This window comes from Balaenoptera borealis (assembly GCF_965194805.1).
Source record: "Balaenoptera borealis genome assembly, chromosome: 16".
NCBI classification, from domain to species: Eukaryota; Metazoa; Chordata; class Mammalia; order Artiodactyla; family Balaenopteridae; genus Balaenoptera; species Balaenoptera borealis.
Window position 1 is genome coordinate 70,215,769 of NC_138872.1, and position 21,124 is coordinate 70,236,892.

General features: G+C 44.2%; 1 protein-coding gene and 1 long non-coding RNA gene across 5 annotated transcripts in view; one reads left to right on the top strand and one right to left on the bottom strand.

The window, feature by feature from the left end:
* Positions 1-12,184, top strand: part of HS3ST4 (heparan sulfate-glucosamine 3-sulfotransferase 4) — a gene marked incomplete at its 5' end in the record, with an annotated part of 758,541 nt that extends 746,357 nt beyond the window's left edge. For all 4 annotated transcript variants that reach the window (XM_082362562.1, XM_082362563.1, XM_082362561.1 and 1 more), the window contains one exon: positions 10,155-12,184. In XM_082362562.1, coding sequence (XP_082218688.1) covers positions 10,162-10,791 — 630 coding nt within the window. In that variant the 3' untranslated portion in view covers positions 10,792-12,184. The remainder of the gene's footprint in view (positions 1-10,154) is intronic.
* Positions 12,185-17,002: 4,818 nt separating this feature from the next.
* LOC309614382 overlaps positions 17,003-21,124 on the bottom strand; it is a 61,833-nt gene continuing 57,711 nt past the window's right edge. Inside the window, exons 2-3 of the long non-coding RNA XR_014236141.1 lie at positions 17,686-20,790; positions 17,003-17,653 (exon numbers count right to left, since the gene is read on the bottom strand). This is a non-coding gene — a long non-coding RNA (uncharacterized lncRNA). The remainder of the gene's footprint in view (positions 17,654-17,685; positions 20,791-21,124) is intronic.

Consider the following 21,124-nt stretch of genomic DNA (forward strand, 5'->3'; position numbering starts at 1 on the left):
CTGTTATATGATCAGATGGATGGGTTTGAAAATCTGTTTAGTATTTCATGCGCCCCAAGCTGTGAAAGTCAGGTCTAAGTACAGGCACAGTAGGGTGCACTGATTAATTTATGATTGTGCTTTACATCATTGAAGCTAGAGATCTTGATTTGGGGATGCAACCTTATGAAGGAAATATCTCAAGGACACACCTGGAAGGCTCTTACTTGGGCACTTTGTAGGAGAGGAGGTCCTGCCATCCTGACCAAATATAGGGAAAAGGGGGGGTTTCTGGGCTGCATTCTGTTGGCGGAGAGAACAAGTTTCCTTCAACGCTAGAGTTGGTGCCTGGCCGTGTGACAAAATATTGTTCTTCCCAGCACCATTCACACCTGTCCTTCATATGCATGGATGCCTCCATCTTGACCGAGTTATTTAACAAGTTTCCATGGCCAGGCATGAGACGACCTGAGCAGCCCTTCCACCAATAAAACATCCAGTGCTTTATTATGTATATATTGGTCTAGCCGGTTAGATTCCTTGCATCACAAGGAAGAGACACAAATTATTTACAAATTATTTACAAAAACAAAGTTTGTTTTAAGGAGGCACATGAGATATACATGAAATAACCTCACGGTTAGCACAGGTCCTAAGATGGCATTCTCTGTGAATGCACCGTGAGTAAACAGGATTCATATATAATAGCAACAATAATTAACACTTGTACTCAGCAGTTAATTCCTTCCAGGCCCTGTGCTAAGCCTTTGTTCATTCTGGCTGCTGTAACAAAAATACCATAGACTGAGTGGCTTAAGCAACAAGCATTTATTTCTTACAGTTCTAAAAGCTGAGAATTCCAGGATCAAGATGCTGGCAGATGCACTGCCTGGTGAGAACCTGCTTCCTGGCTCATAGAGGGCTATCTTTTCACTATGTCCTCACAGGGCAGAAGGTGGGAGGGAGCTTTCTGGGGTCTCTTTCATAAGGGCACTAATTCTGTTCATGAGAGCTCCACCCTCATGACCTAATCCCCTCTCAAAGGCCACACCCCCTAATCCCATCCCATTGGGTGTTAGGATTTAACATATGAATTGTGTGGAGGGAGGGCACACACATTCATTCTACAGCAGCATCATAAGCACCGGCCCTTTCAACCTTCCTAAAACATGCTCTGAGATAGGTCTTGCTTGTGATACCCATCGTATGAGGAAACTGAGGCTTGAGGTGGTTAAATAAGTTTCCCAAAGTCCTTTAGAGTGAGGATGGCAGAGCCAGGGTAGAGCCACACAGTAGGGCTGAGACATGCAAAGGGTGACAGAGGCAGACGCAGCAGGAGCAAGCAGGGCTTGGCTCAGCCGCAGGATGCAGGTGAGAAGGAAGCAGGCTGGCAGCATCCCCAAGGATAGCAGCTGGGAGCGCAGTGTGCGGTGGAGAGACCTGGAATGGGGCCTTCCCGAGAGGAGCCCTCTCCTGTCACCATCTGTTAAATCGTGAGCACACAAGGTGCCCAGGCAGACAACGCTGACACCTCCATAATCATCATTTAGTTGTGGCACCTGCCCTTTGAAACGCTGAGCCCGAGGAAAGAAAATACAATAAAACAGCTAAGAGAAGTTGGTGTGTGAGGTTCTGCAGTGGGACACTCTTTGAATGTGTATGAATAAAGGATCAGAGAAGTATACTCCGGGTGGAATCCCCAGTCAGGGGCAGGTGAAGCGAGCCGTAATCTTGTGAATTCAAAATCAGGGAGCATCTTGTTTTCGAATCTCTGGAGTGAGGTGGTCCAATAACAAGAGAGGAGGGATTGGAGGGAGAGTTGTGGGTAAGAAGGCACTGAGGGAGCTGAGGTTGTAAGCAGGCAAAGGTTTAGATTTTAGAACCCTGCTTCCCAACCTGTGGGCTTGAGAATTATTGCAGGGACCTTCACATCCCTATAGATACCAAACATTGAGTGTAAACTACATCAATAAAAATCCCATACACACACATACGCGCACACATGGCCACATTCAAAAATGTAGATTCAGTGGTGATGACTCACTCACAAATTCATTTTAAGGGATTATCAAATTCATAGTTGTTTTTTTGTCCATATGTGTTTTCTAAATCAAACCATATGAACAAGTCAGCTTCTGTCATATGGTGGTCTGTTGATGCTGAAGCCCCGGGGGGGGGAACTGGGAAAAGCCAGGGATGACAAGGAGAAATAAAAGCAAGCCTAGGATTTGTGCCATTTGAGGTATGGGCCCCATAAAGTGGCCAAGCTCTGCCTAGCACTGAAGCCTCCCAAGTGCTTGGGCACCCTGGGATAGCAAGGAGAAAGAGATTTCTAGGAATTCACTGGAATCTATGCTAAACAAAAGCTGTTTGGTGCTCTCAGAGTGGGTCATATCAACGCCCATTGGAGAGGTGGGTTTCCATGAATCAGGGTCATCATTTACAGAGGGGTGTATATATTAGGCAACGCAGTAATAGGCATTTAGATTCAGAATTTAAGCAGGGCTGGTCTCCTTCACTCATTCAACAAATAAATTTGTTTGTACCTACTATGTGCTATGTTACACTAGCAGCAATAACAAGGGGGGACATTTACCAATACTTGCTCTGTGCCAGGATGCCTGATACCTTTTCTTGTGAATGAGGAGGCGATGCTATTATACCCATTTGACAGATGATGGAACTGAGGATAAAAGACATGAAATGAGTTGCTAAAGCCAGTTGTGGTTCAGAGGTGGAACCCCGAAGTCAAACGCTGAGCCACCCGCCTTTGTCAGGATGAGTACCCACTGACAAGCTTCTAAAGGAGGTGATTGTGGACTCTGGAATCAAGTCGACCCTCAGCCAGTGATTCTCTACCTGAAACTCATGGAACTCCGTGAATCCTCAGAGACAAAGATAGACCTCACAGACTATTTTTACTCTCAGAAGATGTGAACTTCCTCAGGACACATCTTGCTCTTCATTTTATCTCCTAATGTACCTGGCACACGACAGTTGCCAAATTAATGAACAGATAAATGGTTTCCTCTCTTTTTCTTTCATAGATCCTAAAATATCTGTACCTGCCTGGCACAAACTTTAAAACCACAAAAGTGCCTGAGATCTGGGTTTGCTCTTTTCTCCCACAATGTGGTCCTGTGTCATTCAAAACTGGAATGCTTTCCTCATTCTTCTCCAGTTATTCAAATTCTTTGTGTTTCCTCAAAACCCAGCTCCTTCTGTTCTCCTTCCTCCTCCTCATCCTTCCTCACTTCTTTCCTTCCTCTTGTCTTCATTTCTCCTTCCTCTCGCTTCTAGTTGCCTTCATCCTTTGCTTCAGCTCTCTCCCTCCTTTCCTCTCCTCTGCCCACACTTTTCTGTCACCTCCTTCTCCCTCTTGGTGGCAGATGTGATTTTGTCTGAAAAGAGACCTCTGCCCACAACAGAGATGCCCCATCTGAACCACAGACCACTTTACAAAAATGGGAAATTCAGGTGTGTCCTTCAAAGAACTTGCAGTCTGTTGCAGGGCAGGTACCATGCCTGCTTTAGCATCGCTATATACCCAACATAATAAGCACCAGCAAACACTCGTTGGAATTAATGAGGGAATTCGTATTAACATAGCCCTTTCATGGTACAGGTCCAGAGAGGGGAAAATCCTTGTCCTAAATGCATTTGGCAAGTTAGTTCTTAAGTCAGAGCTGTAACTCAGGATCCCTTCTTTCCCGCCTTCAGTTTGGTCCTTAGCCGTATGGCCCTGGCAAAGGCTGCTTTTCTTGGGTCTTTACGTAAGAAATGTGGTTTCCAAAGGGTTTGACTTTTCATCTTCAGGGATTCCAGGATTCATAAACTTGGATTTGAAAAGCAGCATGAACTTGCCAAAAGAATAAGGCCGAAAAGTAGTCCTGAGCAGGGTTTATTGTCTCTTTGACTCAGTTTCCACATCTCTATAATGGGCTCAGTGAATTGTATGCTACTTGTGCAGTTCAGCCAGAATAATATGTGAAATTGCCCGTCTCGATGCTTGGCAAGTAGCAGGCGCCCGATTGAATTTCTAAGTTTCTTTCCTCAATGCAGAAGAAACAGCCTTACCTCATGCCCTGGCTCTAACCACCATTCTCTTGGGTTACAGTTTATCTGGAGGCCTCAGAAAATATTGCTCATTTATGTACCATTTATCCCACTGGATAATGCATTTGGGAAAATATGAGGTGCCCACATACCTCTGATTTAGGCAAGCGAAAGGCAAGCTCAGCTGCTAACCCTTCCAGAGAGAATGGGCTCTTTACATCTAATACAGGTGACTGCCTTCTCCCTCGGCATTCGTGATGGTGTCCATTTGTTTCAGTTGATGACGCCCCGGAGAGAGATGTCGCAAATTGAATGATGGAACTTGATCTGGCAAGAATTTCTGGGGCTTCTGGCCTGGGTTTCTGTAACTCCCAGTGGTGAGTCAGTGACAGCCCACCTTTACAACACACATAATGAGGCTCAATTTAAGATTCAGCTTTGCCATCTACCAGCAGAGTGACCTTGGGCCAGTCACGTAACCTTGTTGAGCCTCTGTCGTTTGGTTAAGCATTGCCAGGCAGTAACTAAGAGCTCTGGCTAAAGTTCACGACAGACCTGGGGTTGGATTTCAACTCTGCCTCTTGTGACTTTGGACTAACAGATCAATTTCCCTGAGCCTCAGTTTCCTGACCTCTGAAGTGGTGAAGGTAGTAGTACCTTCTTAAGAAAGTCGTTTTAAAAATTCACGGCTAATGTATTGCAAGCCTACTCTCTGTGAGTCACTCTTTTAGGCATTAACTCATATCATCGTCACAAAATCCCTATGAAATGGGTATTCTCCGTATGACGCCTGTTTTCCAGATAATGCAACTGAGACACAAATTACTTGGGTTAGTAATTTTTGCCCGGAGTCACATAGCTAATAAGTGGATCCAAATTTGGTTCATCTGGAGGCTATACTCTTAACCACCAGGCTGTAGAGCCCAGTGTCTGAACGTGCTTAGAGACATTGATCTGGTGTCAGAATTTGAACTCTCAACCACCAAACGGCACAGAGTGAGCGCTGGATAAATGGCGTATGGTAACTACTGTAGGATCGCTATGTTTGTTGTTTCCTATGAAGCCCTGGATGCTGACCCGCATCAAGATGGGACTTGTGCTCAGCCCAGCTCCCCCACCAGCAGAGCGGAGGTGGTGGAGGGCGAGCGAGTTGGAGCGTGTCTCATAAACATTTGGGGTTGTGAGAGCAGCTGTGTGATCTTGCGGGATGATTCTCGCTTCAGGACTGTGTGTTGACGCCGATGTCACGGCTGCTCTGAGCACCCCAGATACTGTTAACGAGCCGTTCCAAGCCCAGATGCAGTGTTTTCTCACCATATGGTACACACTGCAGTGCAGGGTCCTTCAGATGAGGGATGGCTTGGAATTCAGAAACACTGAACCCCGCCTGAGGGAAACCTACTTAGAGGAGCCCTCCAAACTGCCCCAGTTCTCCTGACTTCTGGGGATCATGTCTTCATTCGTATGTCATTCGTTCATTCATCTAATAACCACACATAGTTATGGGGCAGCTGCCATGCGGCAGGCACTGGGGATACAAAGGTGTGAATAAAACATTGCCCATGGCTTCCAGAAACTGAGCTTAGCCATGGAGGGCATGGGAACCAACCATATGATGACATTATCCTAAGCTCTGTAATACAGGAAGTTATCAAAGACCCTGGAAATTCAAAGGAGTTAGTGAAAATCTTTGCTATGGAATTTAAAAATTTGTTTTGCACACTGGCATCTGAATGCTTTTCCTTATTCAGGAGAATTCCCCAGATAGGCAAAGGTTAGGTCCCACCTTCTACTAGTGAAGGTGAAGAGAATCTGACATTCCTTCGCCCTACTTTCTGGCAGGTGTGCTGTGAACTCATGATAGAAATGTCCACCTCCAACTGGGATCTCCCTTGAGTTCCAGACTCCTGTATCAAGATGATTACTCAACTCCCTTCACTTGAGTATTTCAGATTCCAAGTCCAAAATCAGACTTGGTATCTTCCCCTGAAACTGACTTCTTTCTCAGTTGTCTCCAGGTCAATAAACTGCACTACTACTCACCCTTCAGCTCCGGCCAACAATCTTGGAGTCTTCTATGATACTCTCTCTCTCTCTCTCTTGCACACACATCCCACCCATCCTAAAGGACTGTTGGCCCTACCTTTTAAAGGCATCCTAATTCTGAACCCTTCTTCCCAGGTTGCCCTCTCCACCTGCATTCCTGCCACCCCCATCTCTAACCTGCTGTCCTGAAATGGCCTCTTAACAGGCTGCCTTTCTTCTGCTCTTGCCACATGCCTGTGTGTTCTCAGCAAAGCAGCCAGGAAAAAAAATCTCTTAAAATATAAATTTTATGTTCTCTTGTTTCATGTTCTTCAGTGGTATCTCATCACACATGGAATAAAACCCAGTGTCTTGCCCATGGCCCATAAGACCCCCTGTGGTCTTTCCCTCCCCACCCCTTGACCTTATTTTCTCACTTCCTTAGCTTTGCTCACTCCCTTGTGGCATGAGTGGTCTCCTCCCCATTCCTCAAGCACATAAAGATGTGAGAACATGGGCAGTCAAAATGTCAGACCCAGTCGAGAAGAACTTCCCTAAAACCAGGAGAGAGAAGGAAACTTGGGATGAATCATTCCTGAGAAAGTAGAGGGAGACAAGGTCCAAAGTTCACTTTGGGAGAAGTTGGTCTTACACATAGACTGCCCCCTCTAGTCTTTTAGGAAGAGAGACACTAGGATAGATACAGAAATAGCTGCTGGGTCGTGGGACAAGGCCTGAGAAATGACCAGATTAGGACAACAAAACCCATCACAACAAAGCCTCGCCTTAGGACAGGAGATTAATGGTTTATTCATCCATTCAATCAACAGATATTTATTCAGCACCTGCTATTTGCCAGAAACTGGTGATAGGTGTTTGCTTGGCCAGTGAGCTTAGGAACCAAGGATATACTCACCCAGTGAGACTTTGAAAAAGTATCTTTAGGTTCTGAGTCTGTTTCCTTCTCTCTGAAAGTGAAATAGTAATGATACCCGCTCTGTTGATTAAGATAGTTATTTATGTGATGCTATAAAGAACTCTTCTTTTATCAGATGTAGTAGTTACACTGGAAGCTCTGTCAGGGAAGGGACCTTGTCTGTTTTGTTCACTAGTATATTGCCATTTATGGAAGTGAGCATTTATGGAACAAATGAATGAATGAATGAATATAACTGATTCAGAATCATTTTTGGAAAGGGGGTACTGCTACTTCATTGATTTTGAACAGCTACTGGATAGCTTCTTACCAGCAAAAAATCCTGTGTATCTCATGCAACAACGGTTGTATCTTGGCTTAATGAGATGGTGTTACCATGTGTGCCCCAAATGCAGGAACTGTCCTCAAGTGCGTGGTGTAATCCATCTGTAACATGACGATCAAAGCCATTTAGGTGCCTCTGCTCCCCTCTACCTTTTCCATTGCCTTCTCTAGCCCCGCTCCTCTCATTGCCTTTTGCACCAAGCACTGAGCTAGTCACACAATTACTCCTATACACACTGGCTTATAGGCTGGGTACCATTTATCTCAGATGCTTCAGATAAAAGACTCAACAAAGATCTTGACAGACTGTAACAATTAGCTGAAGTGAAGGAGATGAATTTGTCAATGTAAAGATAAACACTGAGGTCTAAGAAGTGAATGGCAGAGACTGGATGAGAAGAAAAACCTAGCAGCTGCTCCTTGCTAAAGAAAAATGCAGCAAATTAAAAGGAGCAAGATATGTCTGAGGGGCAAAAATCTGGAAGAGGCCATGTAAAAATATCATCTTCAGTATTTTTTGCATCAACATTTATTTAATATTTTTATACTATGAAATGAGTTCTATAATAAAAGAAGAAACTCTATCTCTCCAACTGAAAGAAAAGTAGGATATCAGTATATTCCTTCAACTTCAGCTGAACTAATAGCAGCTCCCCCATTGCTCACCAGTCTCCAGATCAGGAAGAATGGTTGATGACACTGGCTTGAATCAGAATATCCTTTTTTTCTAGATAAGTTCCTTAGTTCCCATGTTGTTCAGCTTTTCCATTTGGTCAAACATAAATATTTTCTCCTTACTCTTCTCTAAGAATTGCTGTGCCAGTGATCTTGTGCCTCTGGCTTAAGCTTTTAAAATTCTGGCATTCATTGGACAGTATTCTAAATGATTTACCTGCATTATCACATTCAATCTTCATTACAATCCTATAAGGGAAGGACTCTTGTTAACTCTATTTTTTAGATGAGAAAATGGAGATTCAGAGTGGGTTTACTCACTTCATCAAGGTGACATAGGTAGTCAGAACTCTTAAATCAGGCACACGTGACTCCCCTAAAAGTGTGGTCCTTAGCCCTACCACTCCAAACGTCACAATTAAATCTGATAAGAGCCAAACAGGCACATAAACGTGAAAACTTTCAAAATACTGGGGAGATAATATCAGTTCAAGATGAGCATGATTATTTATGGCCAGGGCTATTGCTTTGATCTGAAAACTCCTCACTGCCCAGCCATTATACACGAACAACAACAAACTCCATGTGAATTTCTCTACATTAGGCAAGAGGCAAGTGCCTCTTGCCTAGTAAAAGTGCTTGCGGAGAAAGCTCAAAACCCAGTAGCAATTAATTATTGACAGAGCATGTGAATTAGAGATAAAAGAAGAGTCCTTCCTTCTCCACACACGCGATAGTAAATAAATTTAATTATGGTAGGGGAAGCTGAGGGATCTTCGTCTGTATTAAGTTTTACTAGCTGAGACATTTAAAAGCGTGTCATCATAACAAAGAGGTCTTGTGTAATCCTAAATGTACCACTTTGGTGCAAGGCTCGGAAGTGAATAGACTTAATGGAGATGGAGCACATGGTGGCAGATGGCCTGCTGTACCGACAGGTACAAGTACATCAAACTCCTTTAATCTCTTGAAGTTCCCAAGTAAAACAAGGCCACTCTGAAGGCAGACATGGATGGAGGGATGGGTTTGGAGAAGCAACCTTGGGAAGGAAACCAAGAAATATGCGTCCTGGTGTGGGATCTATCACTGGCTCACTGGACAACCTTGGGAGCCAAGAAAGAAGAAATCCCATGTATAAAACTAATTCTATGCTAGATGCTGTCACACTGTATGTCACACTATATGTCATTCGTTTCATCCTCAACTGAACTTGAAGTAAGTTTTCGGATTTTTACAGATGAGGATGTGATTCAACTTGCTGAAGTCACAAAGCCTGTCTGATTCCCTGTCTCTGGGCTTCAGTTTCCTCATTTGCATAAAGATGCCTTTGGATTAAGTTAGGGGTCAAGAAATGTTTTCTTAAAGGGCCAGATAGGAAGTATGTTCAGCTTTGCATGTCATATAGTCTCTGTTGCAACTACTCGACTCTGCTGATGTAGATGCAAAAAGCAGCCACAGACAGTACAAAAAAGGAACGTGTGGCCATGTTCCAATAAAAGTTTATTTATAAGCATTGAAATTTGAATTACATATAATTTTCATGTATCACAAAATTTTAGTCTTATTATTTTGGTTTTTTCCCCATCCTTTAAAGATGAAAAATCATTCTTAGCTATGGGCCATACAATAACAGGAGGCAGGTGGTAGTTTGCCAACCCCTGGACTAGATCATCTTTGAGGTCTTGTTGAGCTCAAACACTTTCTGAAAGCCACTACAACAATCATATCCTTGATTTATTAAGCTCTTACACATGCCAGATTCTGTGCTAAATGCTTTAAAAGCATTATCTCCCTTAATCTTTTTACAACTGTGTGAAGTAGGTGCTATCATTATCTTCATTTCAGAGATTATAAAACTAATACATAGAGAAATTACGAGTCGATCTAGGTTAAACATAACTGGTAAGAGATAGAGCAGAAATTTAAATGCAGGTGTATAAGATTCCCAAGAATGAATTGCACAAGCTTTATGCTGCTTTTTCTGATAATACTATAATCAGAACTATAGAGGGATATATAATCCAAAAAGAACTTCCAAGTGTACATGAATTTTATTGGGTAGCTCCCCACTGGGCTATTTATATCATACGTTTCGTGCAACAAGTTCAATGATTTCTGGACAGGAATAACCACTCTTTTGTTTTCCTCCGTCTTCCAGAAATGTGATGCCTAAGACTTTGGATGGGCAGTTAACCATGGAGAAGACACCAAGTTACTTTGTGACAAATGAGGCCCCCAAGCGCATCCACTCCATGGCCAAGGACATCAAACTCATCGTGGTGGTGAGAGACCCCGTGACCAGGGCCATCTCCGATTACACCCAGACACTGTCAAAGAAACCCGAGATCCCCACCTTCGAGGTGCTGGCCTTCAAAAATCGGACCCTAGGGCTGATCGATGCCTCCTGGAGCGCCATTCGAATAGGGATCTATGCTCTGCATCTGGAAAACTGGCTCCAGTATTTCCCCCTCTCTCAGATCCTCTTCGTCAGCGGTGAGCGACTCATAGTGGACCCCGCCGGGGAAATGGCCAAAGTACAGGATTTTCTAGGCCTCAAGCGTGTTGTGACTGAGAAACATTTCTATTTCAACAAAACCAAGGGGTTCCCTTGCCTAAAGAAGCCAGAAGACAGCAGCGCCCCCAGGTGCTTAGGCAAGAGCAAAGGTCGGACTCATCCCCGCATCGACCCCGATGTGATCCACAGACTGCGGAAATTCTACAAACCCTTCAACATGATGTTTTACCAAATGACGGGTCAAAATTTCCAGTGGGAAGAGGAAGAGGGTGACAAATGAGGCTAGAGATGTGGAGGGAAGGCTGGTGAATAGCTAGGGAGGCTTCTTACCTGAGTCCTGAATACCCCAGGGTCTGCAGCCTCAGCCTTGCTGGGGTGCCAAGTAGATCTCCTCCTTTGTCCAATCAGGATTGCTTCCAACGCTGTTGGCTTAGGCAAAGGGATGGATCCCATGGCATACTCATGAGGGTACCAGGCCTGCCTGGGTAGCAGCATCTGGTTGACCAGATGGCCACCAGAATCCACTGCTAATTCTTGTCTTCTGCTGGTTAATCGAGTCTGAAGACAGGATACATAAGTAGTTGTCAAGGTCAGAGACAGTGGCATGAATGTTTGTTTAAATGATAAAAAAGAAAGGAAGGTCTACTTTTGGCCGGAGTCTCTCACTTTAATTTGGGAAGCCCGAGTTCTAGCCCCATATCTGGCAAAGGCCCCTGCTCTAGCAACCTCTGCTTTGGCATCTTGCCAGAATACTAATTGTGGCCAATTGCTCCAGGACTCCTAGGGAGCAAGGTCCTCCCTCTTAAGGTGTCTCTAGCCTTCTCCTTAAAGGTCTCATCCCACAACCTTTGACTTGCTCCCTCCTCACCTTATGAAGGCAGAGGCATGCATGTTTCTCACCAAAAAAAGCTGACACCCCTGGAAGCCTTCTTTCTAAGAGCCCCCGAAGGGGGGTTGGGTCTCTCTCTTTGTGAGTATCCTGGGTGGTGGAGAAGCTTAGCCTGTGCCTCCTTAGAATCAGAATCACAGGGCTGCTCTCAGAGCAGGGGAGTTGCAGCAGAGCTCAGAGCCCTGAGATGAATGCCATCTCTGGGAGTGAAAAAAAGAAAAGCCAGTCCTTTTGGTGGGAGGTCTCCATCCCTGAAGACCCTCAGCCGCATGGTTCTGACACATGCTATCAGAATGGGCTCTGTCCCTTAGGGTCCCCAGAGGGGCAAGGACCAGAGAGCTGGCATGTCTTTTGTCATGAATAACCTTTAGCAACACAACCCACAGGGGATCGGTCACCATCCTTCTCTTTGTCCCACCGTCTCCCCTACATGGTCATCTCATGCTTCATTTGCTTAATTCAGAGATGGCACATATTGGGGCAGTGACAAGAGGGCTGACTCCATTTATCAGATCCAGTGTATGGGGGTGGGGGAGAGTAAGGGCTGTCTGCGGACACCCCCATCAAGGGCTGCTGCATTAGTTTGATTCCCATTAGTTTGATTCCATTAAAATGCAGCATTTGACATAAAGCGCTCTTCACAGATCTCCAAAACCAGGAACTGTTCTAGCAAAATTGGAAATATGTATGAGTGGGGGGGAGTGAAATCTGTTCGGCTGTTATTAAACTGTCATTTCTCCCGCTAACTGAAAACTGTGTTGTTATAAAGCTTAATGCCATCTGATTAATGGGTTTTGATGGTGTGTTTGTGTTGGTCACCTCCATTCCCACCTCTCCCCCTACCCTCGAATTCTGGGAGTATCCCTTCTCTGGGATAGCCAGAAAGACCCAGATTAGAGAATCTTTCAGGGAATTCTGTCTGCAGGTCAGGATGATTCTTGAAATAGCACAAAGGAAGCAACTCCTATAAGGGGTGTGGTACCCTCCTATCTTAACCCATCCTGGCAAAGAATGGACTGATGTGCCAGATTCAGAAACAAATTTTTTCCAGATAAGAAAGTGGTTATTGAGCTGAAGGCAACATATATGCCTTTACTACCAAAGTAAAAGAAGATAAATATAAAAATACGTACACATGTACACATCTACACCTACTTGAAAAAAGACAACGCCTGCTTAATCAGAAGAGTGTACTGTGCGCTAGCTGATTTGGGGCCTTGTTTTATAAGCAAAGCAAGGAGTGGATCTAGTTAGTTACATATCAGAGGCAGATGTGTGGTGTTTTCAAGCTACAGCTTCCTAAGCTCCACTGCAGGCTTTTTTTTTTTTTTTTTTTTAATTTATTTTTGGCTGTGTTGGGTCTTCGTTTCTGTGCGGGGGCTTTCTCTAGTTGCAGCGAGCGGGGGCCACTCTTCATCGCGGTGCGCGGGCCTCTCACTATCGCGGCCTCTCTTGTTGCGGAGCACAGGCTCCAGACGCGCAGGCTCAGTAATTGTGTCTCACGGGCCCAGTTGCTCCGCGGCATGTGGGATCTTCCCAGACCAGGGCTCGAACCCGTGTCCCCTGCATTGGCAGGCAGACTCTCAACCACTGTGCCACCAGGGAAGCTCCGCTGCAGACTTTTTAAAGGATCAGAATTTCTAGGGTAGGGCCCAGACATTTATCCTTTCAAATATAGTCTTATGGAAGGTGGGATTGAGAATGAGGGACGTCTCACCTGTGTATCTTTGTCCCCTCATCCTCCTTCCTCCCTCCCTTTTATGCTTTTGTGGGGATTACTTCCGAGAGACATGACCCCTAGGGTTTATGGCTTCCTTGGAGGAATAGGTCTCTTTGAGAGTTCAGTGACAACGAGGTAAGGGATGATCTTATAACTTAGGAGGTCAAAGGAGCAGCTGCTGGTAGGAAAGCTTTAAAGATGTTTTTCCACCAACTAAGGATGACCACTACTGTAGCCTACCAGCATCTCTTCCATGGTGGGTGGTCATCCATTAGCTCAGCCCCTCAATCACACCTACTCTCCATGTGCCATCTGCCTAGCTGTCTGCCTGTCCCCATAAACCCAGAACATCAAGACCTTAAGTGCTGCTTAAAAAGAAACCTAGTAAGCATGCATCCTCACATAAATAGGACAAGCAAATCCATTTTTAAAATGGTTAGCCCATGGTTAAGAAGCCATTTTAACCTGGGAAATCAAAGTGGGGAAACCTCCTTAAAGAATTTATCCGCTCTTGCATAGAACAGTAGGCTAAAGTTCTCTGGAGAAATAGGGCAGAGGCCTAAGCCTTGAGATCTGGAGGATTTTTATTTTAAGCATCTGTTTGGCGATATGGTTGAAAGCTCATGGCTCTGAAAAGAAATGCCAACTTGACATGTTTAAGTTCTCTTTTCGGCAGTGTCTCCTCTAGCTTGATTCTTCTGACTTGGAGCAAGTCACTAAGCCACATCCCCTCCTTCAGTGGGGAAACTTGACAAAGGAATTAATTCCTATCCAGAAAAGCTAAGTCAACCTACTAAAATAGAATCAGGTTAATGATACTTCCGCCCTATTTAAACATGAGCATGGCAACTCATGGGAGACTGAATTTTGTATTTGATTTCAATTAGCAAAACATAAATTATATTTAATGTTCTATTCCCTTCCCCTCCCTTGAATGGATGATTCACAGCCCTGGAAAGGCTGCTGCGAGCGGTTCGAAGATAAAAAAGGGAGAATTCATCCTTCCAAGTAGTGCAGCTGGCATTGTTCTCGTGTTCATCGCTTTTTGCAGGTAATAGTCTGTACCTGAAAGGTATGAATGCCTTGACCTTATAACTGAGACCTCCCAGCTCAAAACACAATAGCAATAATAACAAAAACATTCAGCATCCCTATTTATCTTTAGACTGTATATGAAAACCCTGACTTCAGAGTTGGAAGGATGTGGCCATTCACTGGGAATTCCCTGCAACTTTATGAGCCTCTTGGACCAAATTTTAAGTTCAGGAGAGTGTGGCCTGCTCATTCCCATGGTACTGGGAGTCTTCATCTGAGTTTCACGTCTTTAAAACTTCAGCCCCTTGGTTCTGGCTTCCAGATGCTTCCAGTCTGTCTTGCCCCTTCCCATTTGCCCATCCTCCACCTCCTTATCCCCCCTCCACCCCCAAGAAAACCACTTCTGTCTCACTACTGTCAGAAGAAAGGTAGTTGGGTTTTATCCTTGCCTCTGTCTTGGACAAGTAGCCTTCCCTATCTGAACCTTGGTTTTCCTATGTCGAAAACGGACATATTTAATCCCTACTGGACTACCACCCGGAGTTGTTGTGATGACCAAACTGAATTAATAGGTGGGAAGGTATTTGGAAAGAACACACTGGATAGTGATGATGATGGTGGTGATCCTTATGATGAACATGAAGAAGATGAGGAAGGGGGAAGAGGAGGAGAAGGAAGGAGGCTCCTGATAGCCCTTCCAGAACAACATACCTTTATAGCATTTCAAGGGTGTATCTTTACCCAGACTGGACAATTACGAGAAGGCCAGGAAGAAGGGAACCACCATTGATTTTGCTCTGAGCCGAGGCCAGAAGAAAAGCCCTCTATAAATGGCTCAGAACTGGCTGGATTTCAGGCATTTAAATGAGAAATCTTCTCCCTACCCAGGTCAGGCCCCTCCCCCCCACCCCATGCCCAGACAGGGTCACTTCACTCTGGCCTTTCTTTTGCTCCTCACTCAAGGTTCTTTTAGATGCTGCAAGGCACCAAGGCTCATTCACAAAGAGCCAAATGGATTCTCTTGAGATGGAAGTGGGAGTGAAGTTTTCAAGCTTCCAGGCTATGAATTCTGTGCTTGGAACTCTGACTCGTAAACGTTTACCGGGAAGATGAAGAAGCTTGAGAATCAGGGCAGGTGCTTGGGAGCAGGTCTCATATGTTTCTGGAAATAAAGTGGGCTGGGGGAACCCCCTGAGGTTCTTCGTGTGACAACTTGGGGTGGGGAGAGATGAGTTCATATGATTTCTAGCTTATCAAGGGGGTGAGGATGTGTCAGTTTCAAATATAAGAGATATGGGGAACCACTTTTTTTAGTTGTGAAAATATGTTATTTCAAGGTAATAATAGTACATCATCCATCATCAAGGCAAAAAATAAAGGCCAAGAAAATGTATGAAATGTGAGTCCACAAATGGAAGATAGGCAAGCATCTTGAGTGTCCCTGGATACAGGAAAGCAGCTGTGCTCCAGAGTCAGCCATGTTTCATTCAGATTTTATTCCACAAATATGTGTAGAGTGACCAAGGGGCAATTGAAAGAGAGAGCAAAGCTGACTTGCCTTGACATGGCTCCCAGCCTAGTGGGGAAGATGGACACGGGAGAAATATATACACAAAGGTTTACACTGTTATGAGATGGGTGCTATGGAAACATGAAATGGGGGTGGTCATAACTAGGGAAAAGGAAAGACCACCAAGTACTTGTGGTATCTAAGACCCTACTCAGCAGCATTTTGCCTCATCTCAAATCATAAAACTATTCTTATTCTTTAGAGTTAGGCTAAAGCACAGAGAAGTAGACACTAGCAAAATAAAACATAATACAGGAATGGATAATTAAGAAGGTTATAAGGCAGAGATTTGGGGTAAAAAAGAAGTATGCATGAGGGACATTGCTATCAAGGATAATTTTTTCGCAGAAGAAAAGGTGTGTATCTCCAACTGATCATAGCCAAGCCATTAATAGGGAACATAAGTCCTTACAGAGATTTCCCGCCCCCCCACCTATAGCGTCCTTGGCATTGTGTAAGGCCCAGGTCAAATGATGACTCCCCCTTTCCTTAGCCGTCAACTACTTCTTGGTTCATATAGCAAACCAATGGAACCAATTTCCAACTTTTCTGAAAATGTGCTAAACTCAATAATAGTGAAATGAAAACACACACACTCGCACATCTTAAGTTGGATATAGACTTGTCCTCTAGGTCAGGGATTACTGACAAGTCTTACCCTGTAATTTACAGATGGGAACTGTGATGGTTTGGGAATTTAAGGGGTTTTCCCAAAGTTGCACATCAGTGTAATGACTGAAGTAAAATCACAACACAGGTTGCTGCACTGAGAATTGTAGGAGAGAGAAGTTTCAGTACAGCCTGTTCTAAAGAATAGCAGGAAACATTTCAAAGGGTATTTTCATAATCTTTTCTCTAAGACCTCTCCTGGGCTTGAACAGCTTTCCTCGAATAGCTCTGATTTCATCTAATCATTCTGGACCACTTGGAAAAGGATGGTTTTAAAATGAATGACCAGTCAGCAGCTCATCCTTGAGGCCATGAGTAGCCTAGAGCTGGGACAGTCTGTTGTGTTTTGGAGTCAGGAAGATCTTCATCACAGCTTCTTTCTGGCTCTGAGTGGACCCATAACACCCTGTTGTTATGGCAATTGTGGGGTAAGTAGGACTGAATGTGAGACAAGGAGCTCATTTGGGTGAACACTTCTCATTGGCCAGTCTCAAGCATCATGAACTCATTCCCTGGCCCTTGGTCCAAGATGAAACAAAGATCTATGTTCACAGTGAGACCCAGAGCAGTAGACCCCTCTATGTTCACAGTGAGACCCAGATCAGTAGACCCCTCTCTCAGCCACCTGGCCCCAGGAAGTACTTCCTAGCTGGTATCCTGGATGGATCCTTCCGGACAGCTTATTTCCCTAATAAATTTCTTGTTTTTTGCTCTCATCTTTCAGTAACCACATATATCATTGTCTCTATTGAGAGAAGTTTTCCCTTACAGAGATGCCAGATTATCTATTCCACGTGCCTTGGGAACCTGGGTCCTGTAGCTCCAGGACAGGCTATGCTGAGAAAAAAAGGTCACAGAAAGTCAGGAAGAAGCTTCAGGGTGCTCTGAGAATTAGAATAAGTTACTGTAGGAGTCCAGGTGCAGACCAATAGAGAAACTTGGTGTGAAGAATCATGTGTTAGTCTTCACTTTATAGATGCAAAATTAAGAAGCATCCTGTCTCATTTAAGGTAATAGAATAGCCATGCTCCCAACCTGGATCTACTGACTTGTAGCCCAATGCACTTTCCACACCCTCACATCAGAGATTAAGGAGACAAACCAAGGGTATTAAAAGTAGCTTTGCCTAATTGATTGAGCTAAGAAATGTGGTGCTTCTACAAATACTAACAGGAAGACTTTTTTTCAGGAAGCAAGGGATGAATTTATGCTTGATTCTAAATGTGCCCCAGCCTTGCCTTGTTGGAATGCAGTCCAACCTTTCTTTTTTTTTTTTTTTTTTTAGTCCAACTTTTCTTAATGGTGTTCCCAAAGTCAGAGGCCCCACCTTATGAGATACTAATGATGCAGGCTGGGAGTGTTCCAGAGTTCTGCAGAGAGCACACCTTGGGGTGGACCTAGACCTGTGTGTGTGTGTGTGACCAGTACACATACCTTTCCACTGCTCTTTGTCAACTCTACATTTAATCTGTCAACCAGGAGAGGCATCTTTGGATAAGGAGCAAGATGAAGTCCCAAGGAGGCCCCTAGGAATCATCCCTATCCAGAATCCACTAAATTAAGCACAAGAGGGAAGTTTTAGGCAGTGACAGTTGTTAAAGCAAACCAAGTAGGCTGTGAAATCCCCACCATTTATCCCATTCTATCACTAATTTGGCAAGCATTTATGTATCATAGTGTGCCAGGTGTTAGAGGAAGGTTGTGAACAAGAAGTCCTATTACCTATCCTCATGAAGCTTTAATAGGACAAAGTTGCCCGTCTGTCTGGAAAGGTACAAGAGCAATCCAGCCAGTAGGCAAGAATGGCTAGGATGGTTTCCCAGGGGACATTAACTTCTGGAATTTGATTATTAAGGGGATCTGGGGCTCTAGAAGATATTGGATATCTCCTTCCTTTAAGTCTCAATTTGAGAGAGGAGTTGATATTAAGCTTTTTGAACATTTCTAACTAACTTTCTTTTGGGGTTGTTTTTTTAGTTTTCCCTGCCTGGAAGAAACACAAAATATTCTGGTGGGGAAAGGGGAATAAGATGAGCTGGAATGCAGGATTAGGTTGGAACCAGGTTGGAAAAATGCCAAATGATGGTTCTTGAAAGGTTAAGAGCCCCTCACTTCATGTCCCGCATGCCTTGGGAGCGGGTCCACAAAGGCAAAAGTGGGACAGTACAGGGCATTCTTCACACAGCTCTGTGCTGGATGGAAGGATTTAGTCTTTTTTCCCTAAAAAATTTCAAGAAACCCAATCTCCTTGGCAGACCTAACTCTGCCATATCTTTACTTGCAAATCGGTTACACCAGTGTCTGTATGACAAAGGATATTTCCCCTTAAATGTACGTGCCTTTAGGGGATGTGCTTTTGTCACTAGTTTGTTTCTAAGATCATGGGAACAGCCTTGGGAACAATAAAAAATCTACAATAAATGGTATAAAGAAAAAATAAGTGGTGTGTGTTCTTTTTGATAACTCATGGAAAAAGCAATATTTAGCAATCACTTTGCTTCCTTCTATCCCACGAGGAAAGAGCAAGTAACGTTCGAGATGAACGAGGCTGCAGGTTCGAGGCTGTGGTTCGAGATGATAGCTGCAGATTCCACTGTGGCTTTGACGATCGAAGGCAAGGCTGTGTGATGGAGCAGGAGATAGCTTATTTTCCGTCATTTAAGGAAGAAAAAGAGTTCGTTTTTATCCCAGTAGAAGTGCTTCTAAAGGGTGCCAGGGGAGAGGCTCTGCTTCTGGGAATGCTTGGGGGAAGGGCTTGGAAATAAGGGCTTTCATTACTATGGCCATCCTGCTGAGAGGAAAGAAAAAGCAAAAATTCAAATGGGAACTGTTTATGCCACAGACAGCACATCTGAACACTGAGTCTAAATCATAGACTCGCAGACTAGTCCCCAAGCCAGGATGAATCCCGTCACCCATTTATTCTGCTCTGGTGCTCTTGGGAGACAATGCGGATTGGGGTCTCTATCAATTTCTGGTTTCTAACCTCAGCTGGGTTCTCAGTTCTGTTATTCATCCTTTTTATTTCTCCCCTGGCAGATTTTTTCCCCCAGGTCCCTTGTATTTGTTTCAGAAATTTCCACCTTCTTTCAAGCTTTCTATCCCTACCCATGTCCCCTCCCTTTTGTTCTATTGGTCAAGAGAGCTGACGTAGTAGAGAAAGTCAAGGTCATCTCTCTCTGCCTCTCATTAGTCTTGCCTCCCCTCATCCGTCAGATGGAAACAATAATAGTGCCCACCTCATAGGGCAGGGTGAGGACTAAGTGAGATGATATAGGCAAGGAACTTAAAAGAGGGACTGGAAAGAAGAAAGAGCTCAGTAGGCTTGCTGTTATTATCATTGCTATAAATATATTATTATAAATTATAAATTACTAGCTATGGTATGAATCCTTAATTCCTCCACCCATGTCTCATCATGTCCTACTTTTGCCTTGAATCCCTAATTCTTAACCTCTAGAATCACGTACTTTATTCATTTACCTCCCCTTCACTGGAATTTACATTTAATGTCAATCTAAAACAGAGCATCCCATCAGTAATTTAAAGACAAAAACTTTCTGTAGCACTTTTCAAAATACCATACAGGACTTCCCTGGTGGCACAGTGGTTAAGAATCCACCTGCCAATGCAGGGGACACGGGTTTGAGCCCTGGTCTGGAAAGATCCCACTTGCCGTGGAGCAACTAGGCCTGTGCGCCACAACTACTGAGCCCGCGTGCCACAACTGCTGAAGCCCACGTGCCTAGAGCCCATGCTTCACAACAAGAGTAGCCACCGCAATGAGAAACCCGTGCACTGCCACGAAGAGTAGTCCCCGCTCGCCGCAACTAGAGAAAGCCCGCATGCAGCAACAAAGACCCAACGCAGCCATAAATAAATAAATAAATAAATAAATAAATTTACTTTACCATACACCATCCCACCTTCACAGCTAAAGCTTTGGAAAGTAGATTCTACCCTCTCTGCAGCCTCTCAACTGCTTTCCTCTTCTTACACCCCTGAGTCCTGCTGTCGGCTCCCATAAGTCTAAAGAAATGCTTGAGGTCGTCAGTAGTGTCACAATTGCCAAATATAGAGGCCATTTTCAGCCTTCATCTACTTAAGCTCGCCTTAGCATTTGACACTGTTGGTTACCCCCTTGCTCCATGGATCCCTCCTGCTCTATCTCCCGTATCATCTTCTCCTGATACTTCTTCCAGCTCTTCCTATCTCTCCTTCACAGACTCCTCCTCCTCTCTCTTTTTTTTTTTTTTTTTTTCAGTTAATGGTGGAGGTTGCTATCCTTGGTCCATTCCTCATTGTGTGGATGTTCTGCAGGGTCTCATTTACTCCCATGGTTTCAACTATAAGTCATAAGCAAGTTCCCAAACCTATGGTGTCAGTGGTCACAATTCTTATAACAGATGTTGTTGATAGCCTATCCAACAGCTATCTATTCCCCTTTTCCTTGATAACAGAGCCCTGGTTTTGTTCTGGAAAGAGGTGTCAATATATGTACATGGAAAGTGGACCTCTTCCACAACCCCAAGGAATGAACCATGACCAATCTAAGCAATTATGCTTGTTTAATTCCCCACTGCCAGGAGACATGTGATCTTCTTATGGCCAGTGGGACCTGAGCAGTGGACAGCTCAGGGCTTTTGAGAAATATAATCTTTAAAGATTAAAAAAAAGAGTGGCCAATGATAAGAAAAGATATGCTAGGAATCCATTTTTTTCTACATTTG